At 41.7% G+C, this 24,230-nt stretch overlaps 1 protein-coding gene and 1 long non-coding RNA gene across 2 annotated transcripts; one reads left to right on the top strand and one right to left on the bottom strand.

The window, feature by feature from the left end:
- Positions 1 to 861: 861 nt before the first annotated feature.
- On the bottom strand, positions 862 to 23,095 carry LOC146671664 (cytochrome P450 2K1-like). Its single transcript, XM_085404015.1, has 8 exons — positions 22,839 to 23,095; positions 21,486 to 21,635; positions 21,136 to 21,296; positions 3,460 to 3,639; positions 3,227 to 3,368; positions 2,708 to 2,892; positions 2,458 to 2,599; positions 862 to 2,383 (listed from the first exon to the last, which is right to left on the bottom strand). The coding sequence occupies exons 2-8, from the start codon at positions 21,559 to 21,561 to the stop codon at positions 2,196 to 2,198; spliced, it is 1,074 nt and encodes a 357-aa protein (XP_085260141.1). The 5' UTR covers positions 21,562 to 21,635; positions 22,839 to 23,095; the 3' UTR covers positions 862 to 2,195.
- On the top strand, positions 6,033 to 11,786 carry LOC146671665 (uncharacterized). The gene is made up of 5 exons (XR_014911484.1): positions 6,033 to 6,268; positions 7,598 to 7,860; positions 7,954 to 8,125; positions 8,510 to 8,630; positions 8,935 to 11,786. It is a non-coding gene; the product is annotated as an uncharacterized LOC146671665 (long non-coding RNA).
- Positions 23,096 to 24,230: the final 1,135 nt, after the last annotated feature.

The following is a 24,230-nucleotide window of genomic DNA, read 5'->3' as shown; positions in this document are numbered from 1 at the left end:
GGTGGGGCCAGGTTTCACAATGAACACACCCGAAACTCTGGCTGATTGGGACCCACACCCAGTTCCACACCTTGGCTCAGGCGATTAGAGGATCATCAGGGGGTCCTTTTGTCCCTCTGTGGGGGGTTACTCCCACTAGGTTTATATCTGGGACTCTCCACCATTTGACCTTAGAACTGAAGAAGCTTCTCGGATGAGAGGTGAAACGTCTTCAAGTAACTTAAAGAAGTCCAGACGCTTTTCTTTGCAAGCTCCTTTGACGACGCCTTACTTACTTTAACCTCACTTTCACCATTGCACTTTAGTACAGAAAAAGAAACTTATTTTCTTTGTGGGTGTGTTTCGGTGCAAATGGGAAGGAGTTATAGTTCTTAGTTATAGTTTATAGGCTGTGATAAGTGCTGTTATGAATTTTCAATTAATTGTATTACAACCATCATATGACTCCCTGAGCAAGTGCTTTGGCAACAGTAGGAAGGAAAAACCTGCTTTTAACAGGAAGAACAACTAATGTGGTCAAGGATGTTACCTGGGTATTAACTACTAAACATAGACACAGCATAGGTAAATTTAAAAAAAGAAATTAAAAGGTTGCACCAATGGAAAAGGTAAAGCCTTTAAAAAATTACTGTCTAAAAAACAAAACAAAACAAATTCTAACTAAAGTCTGGTCAACCATAAATCTGACTGTTAATGGCTTGGACTGTGAGTGTTCATTATAGAGCTTAGTTTCCTCCAAAGGTTTGTTGCACTAAAATAGCTGGCTAAGCAGATTTAAATATTGAATAAATTAGGTATTCTTACATTGTACTCTATCTAAACCTGATCCAACATGCTGTATTTTTACATGCCATTTGTAGTATCTTCACTGTTTTGGTAAAAGTGTGTCTTCTTTATGTTCATGATGTGTTTCACTGCGTGCAAAAAGCAAACTGAAAAGCTAAAGACTTTCGTTTATTGCCATTTTAGATCCGTTATTGAAAATGCACAATTCCAAATGTATCTGCAGAAAACAACATTTTTCACAATTCTCCTGCAATTGAAAGAATAAACCTCTAACAAATTACTCTCTAAAAAATAACAGTGAAAAACAAAAATACTGATATGATCTGTTAATCATTCAAACAAAGTTCTGGTTGGTAATCAAAAATTTGAATGACTCCACTCATTCTGTCAATTATACTTTGATTTTACTTGTTAGAAGTGACTGGCATCGGTCGGCCTGCCCGTGATGTTGTGTTCTCGGAATTTCGAGGGTTAATCATCACCTGGGACGAGGGTTATTGGAGGACACGGGGTGTTTATTCTCTACTCGGGCACGGACGAAAAGAAGAGGAGAAAACCACCCACTCAACTTTCATTGTACCTGGATCAGCTGTTCACTGTTTTTACCACTTTGTAAATAAACCACACTGTTTATTTGCAAGGAGCTCCGCTGTCGAGTCCGCTCTTTCTCGTCTTTCTCTGTTCTTAAAGAGCAGTGTGTTCTTCACTTTTCACAGTACAACAAACTAACCTGTTTATCCTGCACTAACCTACAGCAAGGAAATACAGCAGCTGGACCTTTAGCTAGCAACACACTTTGAGACAAACTGCACACAAACACTTTGTGTGTTTGTGATGTTTGTTGAGCTGAGAGGAAAGCTGCACTGGAAATTAACTGACACTTAAAAACAATCACTTTTAATCCCTGACTTTGACACATGTCATCTTTTTTTATCCACTGGTGATTAATAAACAAACAAAGGTCTGCAGTCTCCAAAAGTTGATTCTGTTTATCTGAAAGTAGCGTTTTCAGTGGGAGAAACGTTTCGTCTCTCATCCAAGTGACTTCTTCAGTGTCAGCTGACTGCAGGTTTCTCCAATCTAATTAACAGTACATTTGCATAATGACTGAAACCAGCCCAGTGAAGGAACAATGGGCTGGGAGGTCCACAGTGACAAGATAATAACGAGATAATGATTCCCCCCAAATGCATTATAGCCAAAGTAATGAGCCTGTTTTGAAAACGTAATAAGTAGAAAGTACAGATATTTGCTTGAAACTGTAGGGAGTAAAACTAAAAAGTAGTCAGAAAAATCTGTTCCCTTGACATCTGCCTTTGCCTGTTGTTCAGAATGCTGACATCTGTTTGATGCTATTGCTTATGCTATTGTCACAAGTAAATGCTATAATGTCAAGTTCCATGTGTCTCTCACTGGCGACTGACAGCACACAGCATATGAGATGAAGGAGGGGTGGTGAATCCCACAGCTGGTGTGAGATCCAGTTCATCCTCTGTGATTCCAGGTGGAGGAGTGAAACGAAAGCGCTGAATGAGGGAGGTGAAGAAGAGGAAGAGCTCCATCTTAGCCAGACCTTCTCCGAGACACATCCTGCGACCTGCAAGAGCAGTTTACACTCATTTAAATCCAATCACGTCTGTGGAAGTGTACATTTTATCAAAGTTGTCATACCTGCAGAAAAGGGCATGAAGGCATCTCTCCTGACAAATTGACCCTTTTTGTCCAGAAAATGTGAAGGGTTAAAAGTGTGTGGGCTCTCCCATTCACTCTCATCATACAGGACAGAGGTGAGAAGGGGAAACACAATAGTTCCCTGTGGGAAACCAAGAAGATTTCTCATGTAGATGTACATCTACAGAACTAGTTCAGGTTATCAGAAGTGAATCAAGATGTTAAAATATATTTAGGTACAGCAGCTGACCTTTTTGATAAAGTATCCCTTGAAGGTGATATCTTGGCTAGTTTGGTGAGGAAGAGACATGGGAGCAATATTCGCCAGTCTCTGAGTCTCGTGAATGACTGCATCAGTGTACGGCAGGTTTTTCCGGTCATCTACACAAACTTGTCGGCTTCCTACTACCCGGCTCAGCTCCTCGTGGACCTGCTCTGCAGAGACAAAATAAAGAAACGCATTTGTCCACATTAGTTTTAACAGATCTGCTAAAATGTGTAAAAAAAAAAAGTTTAAATCCAAAATATACACAGAATATTGTTATGGTGCACATTGTTTGCATCTGACATGTGTATTTATTTACCACTGACTGGTAGTAACAAAGACAAAACTCCTAATTTTTTGCCTTATCTCTCTGATATCACATGCTGAAATGTCAGTAAACCCATAACTGAAGTCCTTGGTCTTGTACCCCAACAGGACACTGAACTCTATTTATGTGTTATTACCATACATAATGAGACTTGCATGTCTTGTCCAGTTCCTTACCCTGTATGTGTGGGTATTTAGCCATTAACAGCAAACCCCATCTCAGTGTGGCTGCTGTGGTGTCAGTGCCAGCAGCAAACAGGTTGCTCACTGTGAATGTCAAGTTCTCCTCATTGTAGTGAGTATCCAAAACACAGGAGTCCTAAAAGAAGTAACACTCACATTGCTTATTGCTATCAAACCTAAAGTGTAAATAATATTATCATAATTTTAAAAAACACATATTGTCTTACTTCTTCTTTCTGTTTCACAATCAGAAAACAGTCCACAAGCCCTCGGCACAGTCCGGGCTCCAGAGTCTCTTTCAGATGATTAATTAAATTCTTTATATCTGTGACAGCCATCTCAACATTTTTTAACACCACCTGGCGATTTTTTATCCAACCGAACAGCCAAGGAAACATGTTAAAAAGCTGTGGAAAAAACAGTAAAACAAAGCTTATTCCAAGTAAATACACGTAATTATCAGAAATAAAATGAAATACACTTTACTTTGTCATATGACACAGTTTACATACTTAAAAATGTCAATATAGTATTATTACACAATTTTTCACTAAATCCTGGTTTTCATTTTTGTGAAAGCACCAATGACTTAACTTATTTCAGAATTTCTCTCACAGAAATCATTGAAATCACAATTAACAAAGTTACTGTTGCTGTGCATCTAAAGATATCTAATATTTTCAGGTAGCGTTACCATGTATTCTCTTAATGACTGTGAGTGCATATTGTGTCATATACAGTGGGGCAAAAAAGTATTTAGTCAGCCACCGATTGTGCAAGTTCCCCCACTTAAAATGATGACAGAGGTCAGTAATTTGCACCAGAGGTACACTTCAACTGTGAGAGACAGAATGTGAAAAAAAAATCCATGAATTCACATGGTAGGATTTGTAAAGAATTTATTCGTAAATCAAGGTGGAAAATAAGTATTTGGTCACCTCAAACATGGAAGATCTCTGGCTCTCACAGACCTGTAACATCTTCTGTAAGAAGCTTTTCTGTCCCCCACTCGTTACCTGTATGAATGGCACCAGTTTGAACTCATCATCTGTATAAAAGACACCTGTCCACAGCCTCAAACAGTCAGACTCCAAACTCCGCCATGGCCAAGACCAAAGAGCTTTCGAAGGACACCAGGAAAAGTATTGTAGACCTGCACCAGACTGGGAAGAGTGAATCTACAATAGGCAAGCAGCTTGGTGTGAAAAAATCAACTGTGGGAGCAATCATCAGAAAATGGAAGACATACAAGACCACTGATAATCTCCCTCGATCTGGGGCTCCACGCAAGATCTCATCCCGTGGGGTCAAAATGATCATGAGAACGGTGAGCAAAGATCCCAGAACCACACGGGGGGACCTGGTGAATGACCTGCAGAGAGCTGGGACCAAAGTAACAAAGGTCACCATCAGTAACACACTACAACGGCAGGGAATCAAATCCGGCAGTGCCAGACGTGTTCCGCTGCTGAAGCCAGTGCATGTCCAGGCCCGTCTGAAGTTTGCCAGAGAGCACATGGATGATACAGCAGAGGATTGGGAGAATGTCATGTGGTCAGATGAAACCAAAGTAGAACTTTTTGGTATAAACTCAACTCGTCGTGTTTGGAGGAAGAAGAATACTGAGTTGCATCCCAAGAACACCATACCTACTGTGAAGCATGGGGGTGGAAACATCATGCTATGGGGCTGTTTTTCTGCCAAGGGGACAGGACGACTGATCCGTGTTAAGGACAGAATGAATGGGGCCATGTATCGTGAGATTTTGAGCCAAAACCTCCTTCCATCAGTGAGAACTTTGAAGATGAAACGAGGCTGGGTCTTCCAACATGACACGCTGATGACACGACCGTGGTGGGTCTCATTAGCAAGAACGACGAGTCAGCGTACAGAGAGGAAGTGCAGAGACTAACGGACTGGTGTAAGGACAACAACCTGTCTCTGAATGTTGACAAGACAAAAGAGATGGTTGTTGACTTTAGGAGGACACGAGGCGACCACTCACCGCTGAGCATCAACGGCTCCTCTGTGGAGATCGTTGACAGCACCAAATTCCTGGGCGTACACCTGGAGAAGGACCTCGGCTGGTCCCTCAACACCAGCTCCCTGCACAAGAAAGCCCAACAGCGTCTCTTCTTTCTGAGAAGACTGAGAAAGGCCCGGCTTCCACCACCGATCCTGACCACCTTCTATAGAGGAACTATTGAGAGCATCCTGAGCGGCTGCATCACTGTCTGGTTTGGGAGCTGTGCCATATCAGACCGCAAGACCCTACAGCGGATAGTGGGAACAGCAGAGAAGATCATCGGGGTCTCTCTACCCTCTATTGAGGACATCTACACCACACGCTGCATTCGCAAAGCCACCAGCATTGTGGCTGATCGGACACACCCCTCTCACACACTCTTTACACTCCTGCCATCTGGAAAAAGGTACCGAAGCATTCGGGCACGCACATCCAGACTGTGCAACAGCTTTTTTCCACAAGCCATCCGTCTCCTCAGCAAAAAGGGACTGACTGATAAACACGCACACACACACATACACTAACATTATCACTCAGCTTAACTCAAATACCTCAAAACATTGAGACTGGACTGACTAACCAACACAAGCGCAAACACACTGACCTACACCACCAAACCATCGCACACACCAACCTGTAAATGCTCTTTTGCACAATATTATTACTAGATATATTATATATTATTATTTTTTTTGCACTAACTTGTCTTGTAGCACCTTGGTTCCTGGAGGAACGTTGTTTCGCCTCACTGTGTATTTTTAAACTGTATACACAGCAAAAATGCCAGTGTTGATTTTTCAGTGTTAGTAGATTTCAACAGAGTTCCGAGTTAGTTCAACACTTAATCGAGTTAAAATAACACATCGGGAGTTGATTCCTGAAAAGTGTAAGTGTAGATTTTAGTCGTTACTGCATTTTAACACTGTGGGTGTTAAATTAGACCACACCTTCATTTCCTGTGGAGCTTCGCAATCCAGAATCTTCGGTCGCCATTTTTTCTTGCTGATGCGGTAAGTTTTATTCGGTTAAATATTAAGTTTTAGATTGATGTTAGAACAAGTAACATGATAACTAGTAAAAGAAATAGTATTTATATCAAAATACATCATCTTTAAGTGTCATATTTGAATTTTAACTGTTTTTGTTAAGCTGGGCTACTGCTAGCTAGAACTCTGCAAAGTACCAGTTTCTTTCCTAATATTCATTTAGCATAATCTGGCTATTGGCAGACTGTAATGAATATTACATGTTAATATATTTCACAGTTTTTATTAAATGCCTTTTATTTATTTTCGAATTAAACTGCCAAAGCCTTAGGGTCAGTGGTCTCAAACTCGCGGCCCAGAGGCCACTCGTGGCCCAAAGGCCACTTGCGGCCCACGTCAGGTGAGGTGAAGAAGTATAATGCAATTTGGCCCTTAAAGTGACTTTTTTTTGTCATTAGCCAAAAATGATTTAATATAAAGGCAATGAGGGCAGAGTGTTACCGGCCCTCATGGGTAGTGTAGTCCGTGCTGCGGGGAGAACGTGTGGAACTGCCCCTCCCGTTGTGTGTTTGAGCGCGAGAGAGGGAGAAAGTAAGAGCTGTTACCGATGAGAAATGGAAGAAGAGCGCATGTAAATATAATAATAACCACTGCCGCCAAAATGAGTGCCTGGTTGTAAGAAAGCTGTTAAGATTCGACTGTACACTGTGTTCGCTGACAGTAAAGCTACAAGCCCGACAACCCAGCGTATTGGCCAGAGGTGTCATTACCACGGTTCAGAGCCGCGGACCTGGCCGAGGTAACAAGAGAGTACAAACATGTGGAGGGATTGGCTTTGTTAGTTCAGTGAGAGTCAAAAACTAATGTGTACACTTATTTCTGCATTTTTATTTTGTTAAATATGAATAAAATTACAGCAGAAGTGCTGCAAAGTGTCTGACCAGAAAGAGAGGACCATTGTGTTAATTTGGTAGTTCAATTAAAGGCATCGGTTAGTTAAGAGGGAGAGGGGGGGATGCGTTCATATTTGCAGTTTTGTCTTGTTATACAATATTTGAAATTTAAAAACGAACAAACCAAACGCTACATTGTCAGGAATATTTGTGGGGAGGGTTTTTATCGCTTAAAATATATAAAAAATAATAAAATAGAAATATGGTTCCTACTAACCCCTGTGATAGTTGAGAGAATACTGTATTGCAGTCATGTTACACAGCTTGTACTACTTAAAAAATGGATCAAGGATGTTTTTCTTAACAAAATTAATTTTAACTCAGTCTAAAGGGACTAGACATGCTAGATATTTTGCAAAGAAATGGTGTTATATGCTGGACCTTATTTTACTCTTGGCAGGTGGTGATATGCTGGTTCCCGAGAAGAGATGAACTAATCAAAGTCAGCTTTTCAAGACAGCCCCAAGACTCTTCGCAACTTGTGTTCAAATGTGAGGCCGTTGTCAGGTGATAAATGCAAGGAAGAGGCACTCAACTGACATGAAACATGTCAAAGACAACATGAAGGTGACATTTCAACATAGGCAAAAAGTGGTTCAAGAACCTGCCATAGCTTCTACTGTCCTGGACCTTTTCCCAAGATTTCTGGATACACCTGGCTTGGTAAGGCATAAAATAATTTAATGACTGCTTTGTGGTTCCTTTGTTTGTTTTCTTGTTAATGTGTTGTTTCTGTTGTTACACTTTGTGTTTAAGATTGACCAAGACTTCACAATGCTGTTTTTTGGGGAGGAAGTGTCTGGTAAGTTCCTTGCAAAGTGGCCAACATTCTTCAAGCCAAGGATCATCAAAGATTGCAAAAATCTGTCCCAGAGTACAGAATTGGATGAGCTGCTCATTTCTGCACAGCGTTACTCTAACGAGGCTGGTAAGTGTAAGTTGGAAATGGTAGATTTTGCATGCCTTTACAGCATTTGCTTAATTCCCACAACACAATATATCACTCATTTCTGTATGGTATGAAAACAAGCTTACAAACATGTTAAACCTGAAATGACATTTAATGTAGTTTGAACACAAAAAAAGTTACATAATCTTACTATTGTTATGACTCGATATCTACTTCACTTGGTGGCCAGAAGATTTTAAGTCTCTAGAAATGAATTTTTATACCAAGGCGCTGGAAAACTGCCTTATTAGAAAAATTATCAGGTGTCTAAAATGTCATCATGGTATTACATAACGTGGAAAAATGACTGCTGTGGTCCTTTAAATGACAGTAATTGTGATGATCTTAATTTCTATTCTGTAGTTTGGGACTGCGAGGCGGCTGCCCTCTTTTGCTGCTTCACTTCACTCCATCATCTAAGGGAAGGACGTCTTCAAAGATTAGCACATCAGATGCTGCTCACCACCTAATGAAATTCATCAAGGTATGCTTTTTAGAATTGTATATTTCTCTTTTGATGAGAACAGATGCAAATTATCAACGGCTGATATTTTAAGATGGCAAGGTGATCCAACCTGCAGCAGATGTATCTATCCCAGACAAGCTTGGTGTTGCAGGACTGACATGTCATTGTTTCTATTAAAACTAAATGTACACATTGAAACAAAAATAATTGTGCGCGCGGAGTGAAACATTTTAATATTGTCATAATTTCAAACAGCAATGCCTCAACATCAGATTATCAATTTTGTTTAATGTGAATCACTTGGTTTCTTTCTCTCCCTCAGGTGGGAGGTAGCACAGAGGCTTTTCTTAAGGCTGGCCCCACTCAGCCATTCGTCCTGTGGGTTGGAGAAAGAAAGAACATCATCCAAAGTTTCTACCCAAAGTTTCTACATTGTCCTAGATCAAAAGGTCATTCCCTGTGTGACACAGATGGGAGATGCAGGTTTTGACAAGGCAAAACTTTTCAAGGCACATTTTTTAATTTGCCGTGTCCTTTGATAAGGCATTGGACAACTTCTACACATTCATCCAGACCATCAAGTGTATGGCATTGATGTTGGCAGCGTGAAGGACAGTCCTCGGGTCAATGAAACAAGAGGAAGTCTTCACTGTACGGTTTAAAGATATCCACTATTCAGCACTTTGACTGGAAATGTTCATCTGTTACATTTGCAAGATACACCACACAAGTTGCTCAGTGTTATTTAGACATTTGAAGTTCCAGCATGGTTTGTACCCAGGAAAGTTTTTACGTTTGACCTGTGGAGAGCCTGGATGTTCATTTATCTTTCACACGTACTCTGGTTACAAGCGGCACTTATTCCGAGCACATGGAGACTGCGTTCACTCTGAGGTCATCAACAATTTTGAGCCTGTACCTAACGATGGAACCTCTGTTTCACAGCCTGTAAATGTGGCTCATCCCATGACAATAACTACACCGGTTCCAGTTGAAAAAAGGCAAATACTGAACATGTGCAGCTCTGTTATTGCTCAAGTACAATCATCAGGAGTTCCTGAAAGTACTGTACAGTGTTTAGTTGGTTCATTGGAGGAACTGGTTAATGACATCCATGCACATGCAAAACAATCTGTTGTCGACTGTTTGTCAACTGATACATCAAGAGAAACCTTAGAAAAAGTTGAGGATTGCTTTGATCAGCTTGAAAATCCATTTTCATGTCTTAACACAGAATCTAAAAGGATAAGATATTTTGAGCAAAAATGGAAAATAGTTGAACCCATAGAGCATGTTCTTGGTGTGCGTTTTGATGTACGCAAAGATAGAACAACAGGGACATACAGGCAAGTTCCTGTCAATGATAAATTCATGTACGTTCCTATCATGGGATCCCTTTCATCTATGTTTCGAAACAGTGAACTTTGTAGCAGTTTCCAGAAAAAAAAACTAAACATGGAGGGATTGTACAGAGATTTAAATGACGGCTCCTACTTCAAAAATCACAGTTTATTCTCACAACAAGAACATGCTCTCCAGATCCAGCTCTACTATGACGATTTTGAAACTGCTAATCCTTTAGGCTCAAAAAAGGGGGTGCACAAACTTGGTTGTATTTATTTTGTTTTGAGAAATTTGCCACCAGAGTTAAATTCTGTGGTGATGAACATTCATCTTGTAGCCCTTTTTCATTCAGAAGACTTAAAAAAATATGGGTTTGATCCTATCCTAAAGCCACTTGTTGATGATCTAAAGATTTTAGAGACTGAAGGAATGCAAGTGCCCTTTTCAGCCACACCTGTGAGAGGTTCGCTTTTTCAGATTACAGGTGACAACTTGGCTTTACATAGCATTTTTGGTTTTGTTGAATCATTTAGTGCAAACTATTGTTGTAGATTTTGTTTAACTGATAAGACAGAGTTGCAGTCAGTTTTTAGTGAAGATCATGTAGGCTTAACACTGCGTTCCAAAGAACTTCATTACAAACACTGTGGTGCCATTCAACAAAATCCTGCTTTGGCCTCAACATTTGGTGTAAAAAGAAATTGTTTACTCAATTCACTTCGGCTGTTCCATATTTCAGACAACTATGCTGTAGACATAATGCATGATCTACTAGAGGGAGTGGTGCAGTATGAGTTAAAGCTTGTGTTTCAGTACTTGATTAAGACCTCTTTGATATCCTTGAATTCATTGTCACAGAGAATTATAAGCTTTAACTACGGATATGCACAGAGAAGGAACAGGCCAGGTGGGCTAAAACTGGATGACAACAGCAAAGATCTTGGGCTTAATGCTGTGCAGTCATGGTGTCTTTTGCGGAATAGCCCATTGATTTTTGGAGATATCGTTTGCAGAAATGATGGACATTGGAACTTGCTACTTTTGTTAGTTCAAATTGTGAACATTGTTTTTTCACCCATTATAACTCATGGCATGACTTGCTATTTGAAACATCTGATTGCCGATCATCACAAGGCTTTCAAATCTCTCTTTCCAGAACGGAATTTGATTCCAAAGCACCACCTAATGATCCATTACCCACGCTGCATTAGAAAAATTGGGCCACTCATACATATGTGGTGCATGAGATTTGAAGCAAAGCACAAGTTCTTCAAAAGATCTGTAAAGAACTTTAAAAATATCACAAAAACACTAGTAAAAAAACATCAGAATCAATTAGCCTTTCATTTTGAAAATTTTTATTTTAAAAGATTACAGTTCGGCCCCATTAATGAAGTCTTGGCCAGCAGCTTAAAAGGCAGTGAAGCACTGAATAAAATGTTTGATGTTTCTTCTATTGTTTCTACAACTTCCTGGGTCAAAAGTTATGGTACAGAATATCAAGTTGGGATGTATGTTTGTTCTGGTGTTGAAAATGAGATGCCTTTGTTCAGTAAGATTGTCAGTATAATTGTTAGCGATTTCAATACTTATCTTCTAACTTGTAAGGTCTCAACAGTATATTTCAATGATCACTTAAATGCATTTGTTATTGAGGATGGATTAGATGTCTTTGCACTGATCTCTGTAGATGATCTGGTGTACTATAGACCTTATGATAGGCAATTTTCAAATGGCACTGATGACAAAATGTACATTGTCCCATACTGTAATTTTGTATGACTTGTTTACTTGTGGTGTATCTGAATACAAAGTATTTTGGAACGTTAATGTCTTGTATTTCTTTGTAATGGGTGGATGTTGGGGGTTAATTGTAGCAGTAGAGATATCAGAGATTAATGGGAGTTTATTGTAATCTGGTGGTATTAATGATTTGACTGACACTAGTGTTAGTGTTAGAAAATTAACACTATTCAGAGTTGAATTTTTTAACACCAGGGCTAGTGTAAAGTACCACCAACACTATTCGGTGTTAATTTTTAACACTTAACACCAGTGTAGAATATTTTTGACACTGGTCAGTGTTACTCAGTGTTAATTTTTAACTCTGTGCAGTGTTAAAATAACACTAGCTCGTTGTTAAAAATATAACACTTTGAAAAGTGTTAATTTAACACTCAAAAGAGTGGACACATATAGACACTTTTCTAGTGTTAAATTTAACGCTCACAGTGTCAATTTAACACTGGCGATTTTGCTGTGTATGGTTGAAGTGACAATAAAGTTGAACTTGAACTTGAACTTGAACATGACAATGATCCAAAACACACCGCCCGGGCAACAAAGGAGTGGCTCCGTAAGAAGCATTTGAAAGTCCTGGAGTGGCCTAGCCAGTCTCCAGACCTCAACCCCATAGAAAATCTGTGGCGGGAGTTGAAAGTCCGTGTTGCTCGGCGACAGCCCCAAAACATCACTGCTCTCGAGAAGATCTGCATGGAGGAATGGGCCAAAATACCAGCTACTGTGTGTGCAAACCTGGTAAAGACCTATAGTAAACGTTTGACCTCTGTTATTGCCAACAAAGGTTATGTTACAAAGTATTGAGTTGTATTTTTGTTATTGACCAAATACTTATTTTCCACCCTGATTTACGAATAAATTCTTTACAAATCCTACCATGTGGATTCATGGATTTTTTTTTCACATTCTGTCTCTCACAGTTGAAGTGTACCTCTGGTGCAAATTACTGACCTCTGTCATCATTTTAGGTGGGGGAACTTGCACAATCGGTGGCTGACTAAATACTTTTTTGCCCCACTGTATACATTTTATTGTATCTCATGATTAAGAATTACTCTCTTTGGCTCAATGAGCAACAAACAAATTTATAAAATAAGAAGAAAAAAGATTGTGAAAAAGCAAACAGTCAGATTTCCAATGCACCACAGAGCCACATTTGCAAAACACATGGCCAAACAGCGGGAGCAGCAGGAAGAACTGCAGAATCGAATCGAGCGTAGGATGGATTGAGAACCTGGCAGCTCGGATCTGGTCCCGGCCGCCACCCCAACTGGCGTTCCCCGAAGCCGTGGAAGTGGAGGAGGTCCTGACTGTTCCGGTGCCCGTCGTCGGGTGGGAGCGGCTGGTGCCTGGCAGCCTTATACGTGTAGTAGAAATCAGGTCATGAGGCCTGTTTGTTGTTGCTAATTTAAGCTGCTTTTATAAGATTTTATAGTTTCACAGGATGTTCTACTTCCATATATGAATGTATGTGATTGTCATTGTAGCAGGTTGAAAAAGCTACATGTTTATTTTTGTAAGAAAACGGGATCGTCTAGTGGTGACGTGTGTGCCAAACGACCAGAACTGGTGTCCAAAGTCTCAGGGAAGGCTGCATTGAGTGCGTCATCCAGGGAGCCCAGGTCACAGTCAAAACGTCAAGATGGCCACTGTTACCCCACGGCGGTTGTTGATAGTAAAGATCCAGAAAAGACTTTGTGATTTGAGTGTGAGCCAGCTGCGCACTGTTGTTTCTTCAGTGGAGGATGGCAGTATGACTCGCAATCTTGATGGCTTAAGTCAGGGGTGTCAAACTCAAATACACAGTGGGCCAAAATTCAAAACTGGAACAAGGTCGCGGGCTAACATTAATATTTATTGAAAAAAAATCTTCCTCCAGATTTAAGAATGAATCTCTTCTTATGGACTCAAACAAGTTTTGCTGAAAAACTGAATATGGAACGAGCAAAGCTTAATACTAAACAATATATATATTAGCTGTATAATACCAGTAGGCCAGCTCTAATAATAATTTGGTATGGCTTCGCGGGCCAAATGTAATTAGGCTGCGGGCCAAATTTGGCCCGCGGGCCAGAGTTTGACACCTATGGCTTAAGTGAACCAGAACTGTATGACCTGATCGTTGAGTACATCAGAGGTGAAAAGTTAAGAGCGTTGGAGGATGAAGGTATGGCCCAGCTCTTGCTCCTCGACGACATCGAGAGTGACCTGCTGTCAACGGACGTCGGAGGGGCTGGAGATCATCTGGCCGTGCCGCTTGAGATGGAAGATATTCCTAACCAGCAGCAGGAGTGCCCTACTTGACCCCACACATCCTGACAGACACCTGGCTATGCCAGCTGACCACATCCCCTAACACAGACTCTCACACACAGCCCATTCTACCGCAGGACAGAGACATCTCCACCTTTCCCTCATCCATGCTAAGAGACACTGATACGCCCACCAAGAACTTCAACATCCCAGCTTCAGTGTCACTGGCGCCTAGTGTTGCTGGGGTTTCCCCTGGCAGGGTGAGTCGTCCGTCCAGAGGATATGACCAAGTTTTGAGTCTCAGTGATGTGGCAGCTTTGTTTCCACGCAGAGAATTCAAGTTGCATGGTGGACAAATTTCAGATCTTGGCTCGGATATGTCCTACAGTAGTCTGTGCAAACAAATTGATGAGGGGTTACAAGAAGGGTTTACTGAGTGTGAAATAATCAGAACCTTGCTAAAGACAATGAAGCCTGGTACTCTCAAGGAAATGTTAACCAACAAAGATGATTTGACAGTTGATGGTTTGAAGAAACTTCTCCGCTCTCATATTCGAGACAAGAATAGCGCTGAACTCTTTCAAGAGCTAAGTAATGCTAAGCAGCAAGACAAAGAGAGTGCACAGCAGTTTTTGTACAGAATTATAGGGTTAAAACAGCGTGTACTATTTGAGTCACGACAGCCTGGTGCAGACTTTAGCTATGACAAAAAGCTTGTGCAGGGCACATTTCTTCACACACTTTATCAAGGGTTCAATGAAAAAAATAACTATGTGAGACAAGACCTCAAACCTTTTCTTAATGACTTGCAGGTTAGTGACGACTTTTTGCTTGAACAGATTACAAAGTCCATCAGCGAGGAAGCTGAGAGACTGAGGCGACTGGGTACAGCATCTAAAATCAGACCTGTGACTGTAAGTGCCGCTCAGCTTGCTAACACGGACTTGACTGAGCAAGCGAAGGTTAACACTGAGCTACAGGCTAACCGTGCAGCTATTAGAGAACTGACTGCCCAAGTGTCTTCATTGACTAGACAGCTAACTAAAGTGGTGAGCCAGACTGATAGTGTGGCATCTGGAGACTCCTGCTCGCCCCTGAACCACCCTCCAACACCTCCAGCTGAGAACCGGGGCAGATGTGGTGATTGTGTACAGCAAGGCAAAGTGAGCTGCCCCCCACTGCTTTGCGTGTGGCCAGCCAGGACACCGGGCTATTGGCTGCCTGCGGCGTAAGGTGTCGGGAAACGGGGTGAGGTCACTGGAGAGGGGCTGCCAGTGACCGAACAAGCCGAGGAGTCCCCAGCACACACCAGTTTTGCTAAGACTTCAAGTGTGGTGAGATCAAATGTACCCAGTCCTGCACCACCAGCGAAACCCACTGCACAGCTTATTGGGAACAGATGTATGGTCTCATGTGCCATCAATGGAGTACCACTTAAGATGCTGCTTGATTCAGGGGCCCAAGTGACTATGGTATCAAGAGCATGGATAGAGAAAAACATCCCCCACATTAAGATCAAGCCACTTGAGTCCCTCCTTTCAGACCAGCCTCTGGAAATAGCGGCAGCTAATGGTACAGACGTTCCATTTGATGGTTGGGCAGACACGGAACTTCAAATTCAGAGTGTGAACTATGGGCATGTCGCCATACAAGTGCCAGTGCTTATCAGTCAGCACAACCTTAACTGTCTTATTTTAGGCAGCAACGTAATAGCTGAAATCCTAAAAACCAATAAAGAACAGAGAGGTGGGGCTGACCTGTCTGCGCTCCTCAAAGAAGCTTTAAGTGTCAGCAGCAGTGCAGTAGATGCTCTAGTTTCAGCACTTCAGATGCCCACCCCTGATGAAATAGATCCTGAGTGTAGTGTGAGAACAGGAAAAAAAGGTGTAATGATTCCTGCAGGACAGATTTGTGAAGTAAAGTGTAGAGTCAGAGAATGGCCAAGAGGTGGCCCACGACTCTTCCAACCAAATCTAGAGAACAGCTGCCCTGAGGGTTTGGAGTTGTTCCCAGCTTTGGTAGATGTCCCCAGTGGGTTGACAAAAATTGTTAAGATTCCCATTCAGAATCCTACCAAACATGACATTTTTCTCTCCAAAAGAACAGTCTTAGGTACATTGGAAGAGGTGACTGAAGTAAAACCTGTCAAGTATCTCTCTGCTGACGCAGGGTCATCAGCCCATACAAATGTAAAAGTGTGTTCAGTTCAGCTAGGTAACGAAAAGCATCAGACAGAAGTCAATGAAGGTCAGAGATGGCATCCACCTGTTGATTTGTCCTACCTGACAGAGGGTAGTTAGAGACATGTTGTATGAACAGTCAGATGTTTTTGCCCAAAGTGACTCTGACATTGGTTGCATCCCAAGCTTGCAGTTGAAAATTAATCTGAAAGACGATACGCCTGTCCAGACATCCTACAATTCGGTCCCCAAACCTTTGTATAAAGAGGTAAAAGAATATGTTCAGAATTTGCTGGACAACGGCTGGATCAGAAAGTCCACATCACCCTACTCATCTCCGGTGGTGTGTGTCCGAAAGAAAGACAAAAGCTTACGCTTGTGTATTGACTTTCGGGGCCTTAACCGTAAAACCATTGCTGACCGCTACCCACTACCACGCATCCAAGACCTGCTGGATAATTTGGGGGGCTATTCATGGTTTTCAATACTCGACCAGGGTAGTGCGTACCACCAGGGCTTTGTTGATGAAAGATCAAGACACCTGACAGCATTCAGCACGCCTTGGGGGTTGTACGAGTGGATCTGCCTCCCATTTGGCCTTACCAACGCCCCAGCAGCATTTCAGAGATGCATGGAGGGGGTCCTTGATGGTCTGAGGGATGAGTGCTGCTCACCATATTTAGATGATGTGCTTTGCTTTTCCAAGACTTTTCATGACCATGTTGATGATCTGATGCATGTGCTTTGCCGCCTGCGAGAGCATGGTGTGAAGCTACGTCCCAAAAAATGTGAACTGTTTAAGCGTCAGGTCAGGTATGTTGGGCGCTTGGTGACCACTGAAGGTGTCCAGATAGACCCAAAAGATCTCGAAGCAGTGGAACATTTGAGAGACAGAGAGCCAAAGAACATGGGAGAGGTCAGAGCACTCTAGGGTTTCTAGGGTATTACAGGACGTTCATTCAGGACTTTTCTAGAATAGCGAGGCCACTGTTTAAGCTTATTGAGAGTCCCAGTGATCCTAGCCTGCAATGTAGCTCAACTAGAGCCAAAATCAAGTTAAAGCGCACAAATGGTGGTCAGCTTCCTTCCAAAACACCAGTGCAATGGACAGCAGAACATCGTACTGTGGTGTCACGTCTGGTGGATATGTTAACCCGTCCACCTGTCCTGGCTTACCCAGATTTCAGTTTGCCCTTCGTTCTACACACAGATGCATCAAATGAAGGCCTGGGGGCTGTGCTTTATCAGCAACAGGGGGAAAAGCTCTGTGTCATTGCTTATGGTTCCAGGACACTCACGCCTGCTGAGAAAAATTACCATCTCCATTCTGGCAAGCTTGAATTCCTTGCCCTGAAGTGGGCAATTTGTGATAAATTTAGGGATTACCTCTACTATGCACCCACTTTCACAGTGTACACAGATAATAATCCCCTCACATACATCTTGAGCACAGCAAAGTTAAACGCTGTGGGACATCGGTGGGTGGGCGAATTAGCTGACTTCCATTTCACTGTAAAGTATAGACCAGGCAAGTCCAACGCAGACACTGACACGCTCTCCCGCTATCCATTGCCACTCCAGGAACACCTCATGGAGTATACTGAGACACTGTCCCCAGAAGTGGTTTCTGCAATCTGGCAAGGAGACAAAGCCATGAGAGACGGTGATGTACCATGGGTGGCTGCACTGCACTGTGTTGACGACACACCCCCTGAAGGTGCCCCTGTCATCACCCCAGAAAACATCAGGGCTGCGCAGAGGGAGGACCCCCCTATCTGTGAGGTGATAAATCTGAAAAAGAGTAGATGGAGTCCTAATAGTAAAGATAAGAGACAGCTAGGACAAGAGACACGTAGGCTAGTACATGAATGGAACAGACTTGTACTTGAGGAAGGAATACTGTACAGACAGACTGGACAAAGAAAACAGCTGATTCTACCCAGTAAGCTTAAGCAAACTGTACGGAAACACCTGCATGATGATATGGGACATGTTGGTGCTGACAAAGTCATTCAGTTAGCAAGGGAGAGGTTTTACTGGCCTTTTATGCAGTGTGAAATTGAGGACTATGTCATTCGCCAGTGCCCTTGTATCAAACAGAAACGGCCAAGTGTCCCAGAGAGAGCACCAATGGGCTCGATAACAACCAGTGCCCCCTTTGAACTCATTTCGGTTGACTATTTACATCTAGAACCAAGTAAAGGTGGCTTTGAGTACATTTTAGTCTTGGTAGATCACTTTACCCGTTTTGCCCAAGCTTACCCGACTAAGAATAAATCTGGCAAAACAGCAGCTGAGAAAATCTTTCTTGACTTTATCCCGCGTTTCGTGTACCCTGAAAAGCAGCATCATGACCAAGGCCGGGAGTTTGAGAACAACCTTTTCCAAAGACTCAAACAGCTGGCAGGAATAGGCCACTCTCGAACAACCCCCTACCACCCACAGGGAAATCCTGTTGAGCGTCTAAATAGAACACTTCTACAAATGCTACGGACTCTTCATGAGGAGAAAAGGGCAGAATGGAAGGATCATTTGCCCCATATAGTCCATGCATATAACTGCACAAGACATGAGGCAACAGGCTATTCACCTTTCTTCCTCCTTTATGGAAGAGCCCCACGCTTGCCTGTTGATCTGCTTTTTGATTTAAAACCTGAAAAAGAGTCACAGTCCAGACAGGAGTATGCACAAAAGTGGGCTGCACGCATGCAGGAAGCCTATAAAATTGCTTCAGAAAACAGTGCAAAGTCCTCTGCAAAGGGGAAAAAGCATTATGATCAGCACATCAAAGGCATCGCACTGCAACCAGGAGATCGAGTGCTTGTCAGAAACCTCTCCGAGCGGGGTGGTCCAGGCAAACTCCGTGCCTACTGGGAAAAGAAAATTCACAGAGTTGTTGAGAAGATTGGAGATGGACCTGTATATAGGGTACAATCAGAAACAGGAGACAAAACCTTTCGTGTCCTGCATCGAAACCTCCTGCTGCTTGTGACTGATTTGCCGGTAGAGCAAGATCAGCAGGGACGTCAGAAAAGACAAACACAAAGACTGGGAGAGACAAACCCCAATGAAACAGTGGAACATGAGTCTGATCATTCGGATGAAGAGGAAGGGTACACATACAGCCTGAGAACTATACCTGTGTATCAGTGGAGGAGAGTTAACCCCAAAAGGCCTCAGCCGAGACCACACAGTGAACTGAGAGCTGTAGCTCCTGAGTTTCAGCCAATAAGACACGAAATGGAATCAGTGGAAGTGCAGCAGGGAAGTGCAGTCCCACCAGCTGTATCTACAGAACCAGCAGATTTCCCAATGCCTGTTGTTTCATCACCAACTGTGGAAACCCAGGAGGAACCTGCAACTGAGGATCTTATGGAGGACACAGGGTCGGAGAGCTGTGTGGATAACAGGGACCCTGCCCCAGAGACACCAGAATGGGATGTGCCACCAATACGGAGGTCGACCAGAGCTGTGAAACCGAAAGAGGTTTTTACATATAGCCAAATGGGACAGCCTTCATATCAGCTCTGGAGACCTGGAGCAAACATGATGCTTGCATATGTTCCCTGCCACATGTCACTTTACCCAGCTGTTCCTGACTGTTATTACCTCACACCAGTATGGACATGTTAGACTGGTGACCAAAAGACCTTTTGACATTACTCCTGGAACTAATAGTTTTGACTATTAGACTTTAAAGACTTTGGGCAAACGCCATGAAGTGTGTTAGTTTGGTTCCAGATGTCCGGAGCCATCTCTTAAAGCAGGGGAGAGTGTAGCAGGTTGAAAAAGCTACATGTTTATTTTTGTAAGAAAACCAAATACCCCCTTATTTTTTGTTTATTATTGTGACTTATTTTGACATTGTTATGTGTTGTTATATTGGTTATATTTCATTATGCCAGTAGATGGTGCTCTTGCACTGCTGTGGAACTACCAGAGAGACTAGCTATAGGCTCTGCGTATGCGCAGCTCAGAAATAAATGAGCTCCAGCCTGAGCAAGACGCTAACTTCGGTGTCCTCTCTATTAATCCACAGGTACTGACAAACAAACTTTTATGTTACCGAACTGGTTCTAAATGTCATGTAAGTTGAGTAACAACTGTTCGGCTATATTTTGAGATGAGAGTGATGATGTTGTTTTGTGGTATTTTGTTGTAATGAGTATTAGTGTATCATCGGCATAATGCTTTAATGCTACGTAGCACTATAAGTATATGCTATGACAGTGGCAACCTGCGACTTCCGAAAATGTGTTGTAGTGTTTGTTTTAGTGTTAGCCAAGCAGTACTGAGTACATGTATTAAGGGGAAAGCTTTTTGTTGGTGAAACAATGTTTGCAGTCGTCTGCCGCCATGTTGGTTGCGTTCAGGAGACGCCATGTTCAAAAGTAATAGCGTATATGGCGCGAATGTGGGGAAAGGTTGTGTGAATGTGAGATGGGTTATTTTGGTATGTTGTTATGCTTTGGCCGTGAGTGTTTTGTTTAAGTGTGAGTATGTAAAGTCATTTTGAATTAGTTTGTATTTATTTTGCTTTTGAGAGAATGCTTTTTGTAACTTTATTTTTGTTTATGAACTCTGTTATTTTATGGGAAGAATGCATGGTCTAGTGTGATTTGTATTGTGTATATGTGGAGAAATAAATGAGCTCCAGCCTGAGCAAGACGCTAACTTCGATGTCCTCTCTATTAATCCACAGTTTGCTCATATTTGGCTACGCAGTGCTCTCTAGCCTGTGTGCCGCTTGCTGCCGGTCCAGATTCCCCTAGGTCTGGTGCCGGTAACATCATCAAATCTGAATCAGCATGAAAACGGATGCTGATTGCTGTTAAAGCTGTAACAGTATCAATTTATACCTCGATCCTTTGCACAGTGGTAATATTAGTGGATTTAAATCTTATGTGTAATTTATTTTAAAAACAGCGTCAAGTCAAAAAGCCAACCTGGACTGATGCAGAACCTGAGACACATATGGTTTGATTGGCTCGCTTCACCATGTTCTTGAATACAGGGTCACCGTAGTCAAATCTGCTTCTGTACACAATAGAGGAGATAATGTTGGCTGTTGCGTAAGTTATTGGAAGAGCTGTATCAAAAGCATTTCCTGTAAATTGACACACAAGGGGGGGGGGGAAATCTAAAATAAATAAATTCGTACACGGGCTAACAGAAATGCACAAAATTTAGAGGTGTGCTAAAAAATTTTAAAAAATCCTTTAAGTTGAAGTTCAGGGTTCAAAACTGCTTCAGCACACAATGTCATCACTTACATGTACACACACTATCGCCATACCTTTATGCTCTTCAATCACTTGAATCAGATAACCACACTCCTCCAGGATTTTATCCTGAGAAAGTCTTTTGCCCATCCCAAAGTCTTTGAGGGTGGTGAGGGCAAAACGTCTCAGCTCTTTCCACGATTCTCCATTTGCAAACAAAATTCCTACAAAACATAAGGTATAATGCATGTCTGCTCCAGCCTAGCAGCCAGAGCCTGACATTCATCAGTTCAGCAGAGGCACAAATGAACAATCAGGCTTGTAGCGCAGACCTTTGTCTGTTTCAGCAGTAGTCTCTGTGACAGAGTTCTCAATTTTGCATTCATGCCTTAACTCAAATAAAGAACTGACAGTATGTGTTTCATGTAATTTTGTATTTCAGCGTGTACTTCTCGGGCTCCACAGCTGAGGTCCTACTTTATCATATTTATCATTTCAAAGTTTGTTTGTTTTTTCCTGTGTTAATTCTCTTTCACATCACCAATCGGGTAAGAGGTCAGATGACTGCTGTCGTTATCAACTCGATATGTCAGTCCAGGATTTCCCAATCATGTGCTGATTATTTCAAACATGGATAAGTCTGAAGGCAGCAGAGTGACGACTTTTACAAAGCAAGAAAAAAAGATAATTACAAAATAAATATAAAGCATCAAACCACCTCAACCAACCACTGATTCTGAGTTGGATAAGCAAGGGAAAGTGACTTTAGCTGGTAATATAACATGCTAATGTGTGTTAAATGTAAAATCCACAAAGTAAAACATTGATAAAGGGATTTGCTGTTGAGCGATCTGTCAGGTCAGTGAGAGTGAAGGGGGCTGTTGCTCAATCTGATCTTAACCAAGCAAAACAGCAAAGATCAGAGCAAAAAAATAAAATAAAATCAGCATTTCTTCAAAAAGAAAATCATCTGTTTTTAAGGTTTTCAACCGTAATTCTACGGGTCTTTAATTTTTTATTTCAGAGTCATTTTATCACTTTTGATCTGACGTTTCCATCTGTGTCATTGGTGAAATGTTATTATAAAGCCAACTATCAACTGAACTCAAAGTACAACACAATGTTGTCACAAACAGCAGAACTTACTCTCATGGTAGACATCGAGAACAAAGGAATATGCACCACTAAACCTTTAAAATATTATTTTGAAATATTATTTTTCTGATTGAAAAGAAACCTGGACTTCAAGATATTGGTCAGCTGTTGCAAAACATGAGGAAACATGCTGTTAATTGTGTAGCCTGTTTCGATCATGTTTTCTTATATCTCTAGTGATCACAAATAACAAAACCTGCAATTTCCCTGGGCTAACACAGATTTATGAACATGAAATTAAACTTAATAAACCACAATATAAAGAATCTTACCATGACCTCGGTTTATATCATTAAGTATCGGGGAGATGTTGCGCTCTCCAAACTCCTCTGCATAGTTGACCAGTGCCTCTCTGACTGTCTCATATCCAGCCAGGACCACGACTTTGTTGGTTCCAAAGTAAAGAGTAAATACAGAGCCATATTCCTTTGAAAGCTGGAAGAATCATTCAAAATAATAATAATTAAATAGCATGTTACGTTCCCCTAACATTTCACAGGAGACCCTGCTAGGGCCATAACATAGCATTAGGTATTGTAATATGTTTAAACTGGCTTCTTTTGATTCAGATCTTGAGAAGAGTTATTTTACCTCACACAGCGTTTTGTGGGGTCTCTTGGGATCTAATTGCAACAGGTTACCAAGCAGGGGCAGAGGTCTCGGTCCTGGGGCTTCATACATACAAAGTTAATTTAAAGACAAGGACTTTAATGAGCCAAGGCTGACATAAATGTGTTTTATCTACTTTCTAATCCATTTATCATAAATGTAACAAAGTGTTTAGAAAGTTAGCACATACATGTAACTTTTCTTCTTTTTTATGCATCCATCTATAGAACGCTGCATGTTATATTCTAAATCTGCCTGTTCTCTTTCAGAAACCTGCCTGCAGAAAATGAACCTAAAGTATGTAATGCAAGGATGTAATCACTTTCAAGATGGAGAAAGCATAAAGTTTGACTTTAAGTGACAGTTATGGACACTTAATATGATAAGGAGATTTTGCAGGTCATTAATCAATGTATAAAACTACAATAAAATGTACTTTTAGTGACACAGGACACAAACATGGAAGCAAGATCTATAATTATGATTATTTATAATAATCATTGCACTAATAAATCATTGCAATTTCTTTAACCATAAAGAATAACTAAATCCATCAGGACAATATCACATCAATGCACTGAACTCACTATGTTATCCCTCTAACAGCCTCCACATGTTCTCACTGTAATTTCCCCCTCATGAATGAATTTATGCTGCACTAATTTGAATGTGTCCCTCCAGAGATTTATAATTGCGAAACCGGTTCACCTTGTACACGCTGACTCCACAGACAAGGTACGAAAATATATCAGGCTACGTCAATAGCGGTAGGTCGTCAGGGTTTCTACTCCACGGCCGTATTTCATACGGTTCCACATTTCCAATGTACGCTATTTTCTGCAAGTACCGTCTCTTTGCATCCGGACGCAACCTGTCTCTGTACCGTCCCTTTTCTTTTAAACTGCTTTTAAGCATGTTTCTAGCAACCGTCCTTCCAGCACAGTGTGTTTGCTTTGATTCGTGACCCAGATATATGGCGCCGCGCTCCCACAATACATTGCGGCATTATGTCAACTCCAAAGCCCTACCGTTGAGTCCCTTCCAGTATTTCAGAC

Source organism: Rhamphochromis longiceps, linkage group LG4 (genome assembly GCF_057381845.1).
Source record: "Rhamphochromis longiceps isolate RC_006_pf linkage group LG4, R_longiceps_female_GT1.1, whole genome shotgun sequence".
NCBI lineage: Eukaryota > Metazoa > Chordata > Actinopteri > Cichliformes > Cichlidae > Rhamphochromis > Rhamphochromis longiceps.
Note: the sequence above shows the minus strand (reverse complement) of the source record. Positions and strands in the feature narration are given on the sequence as shown.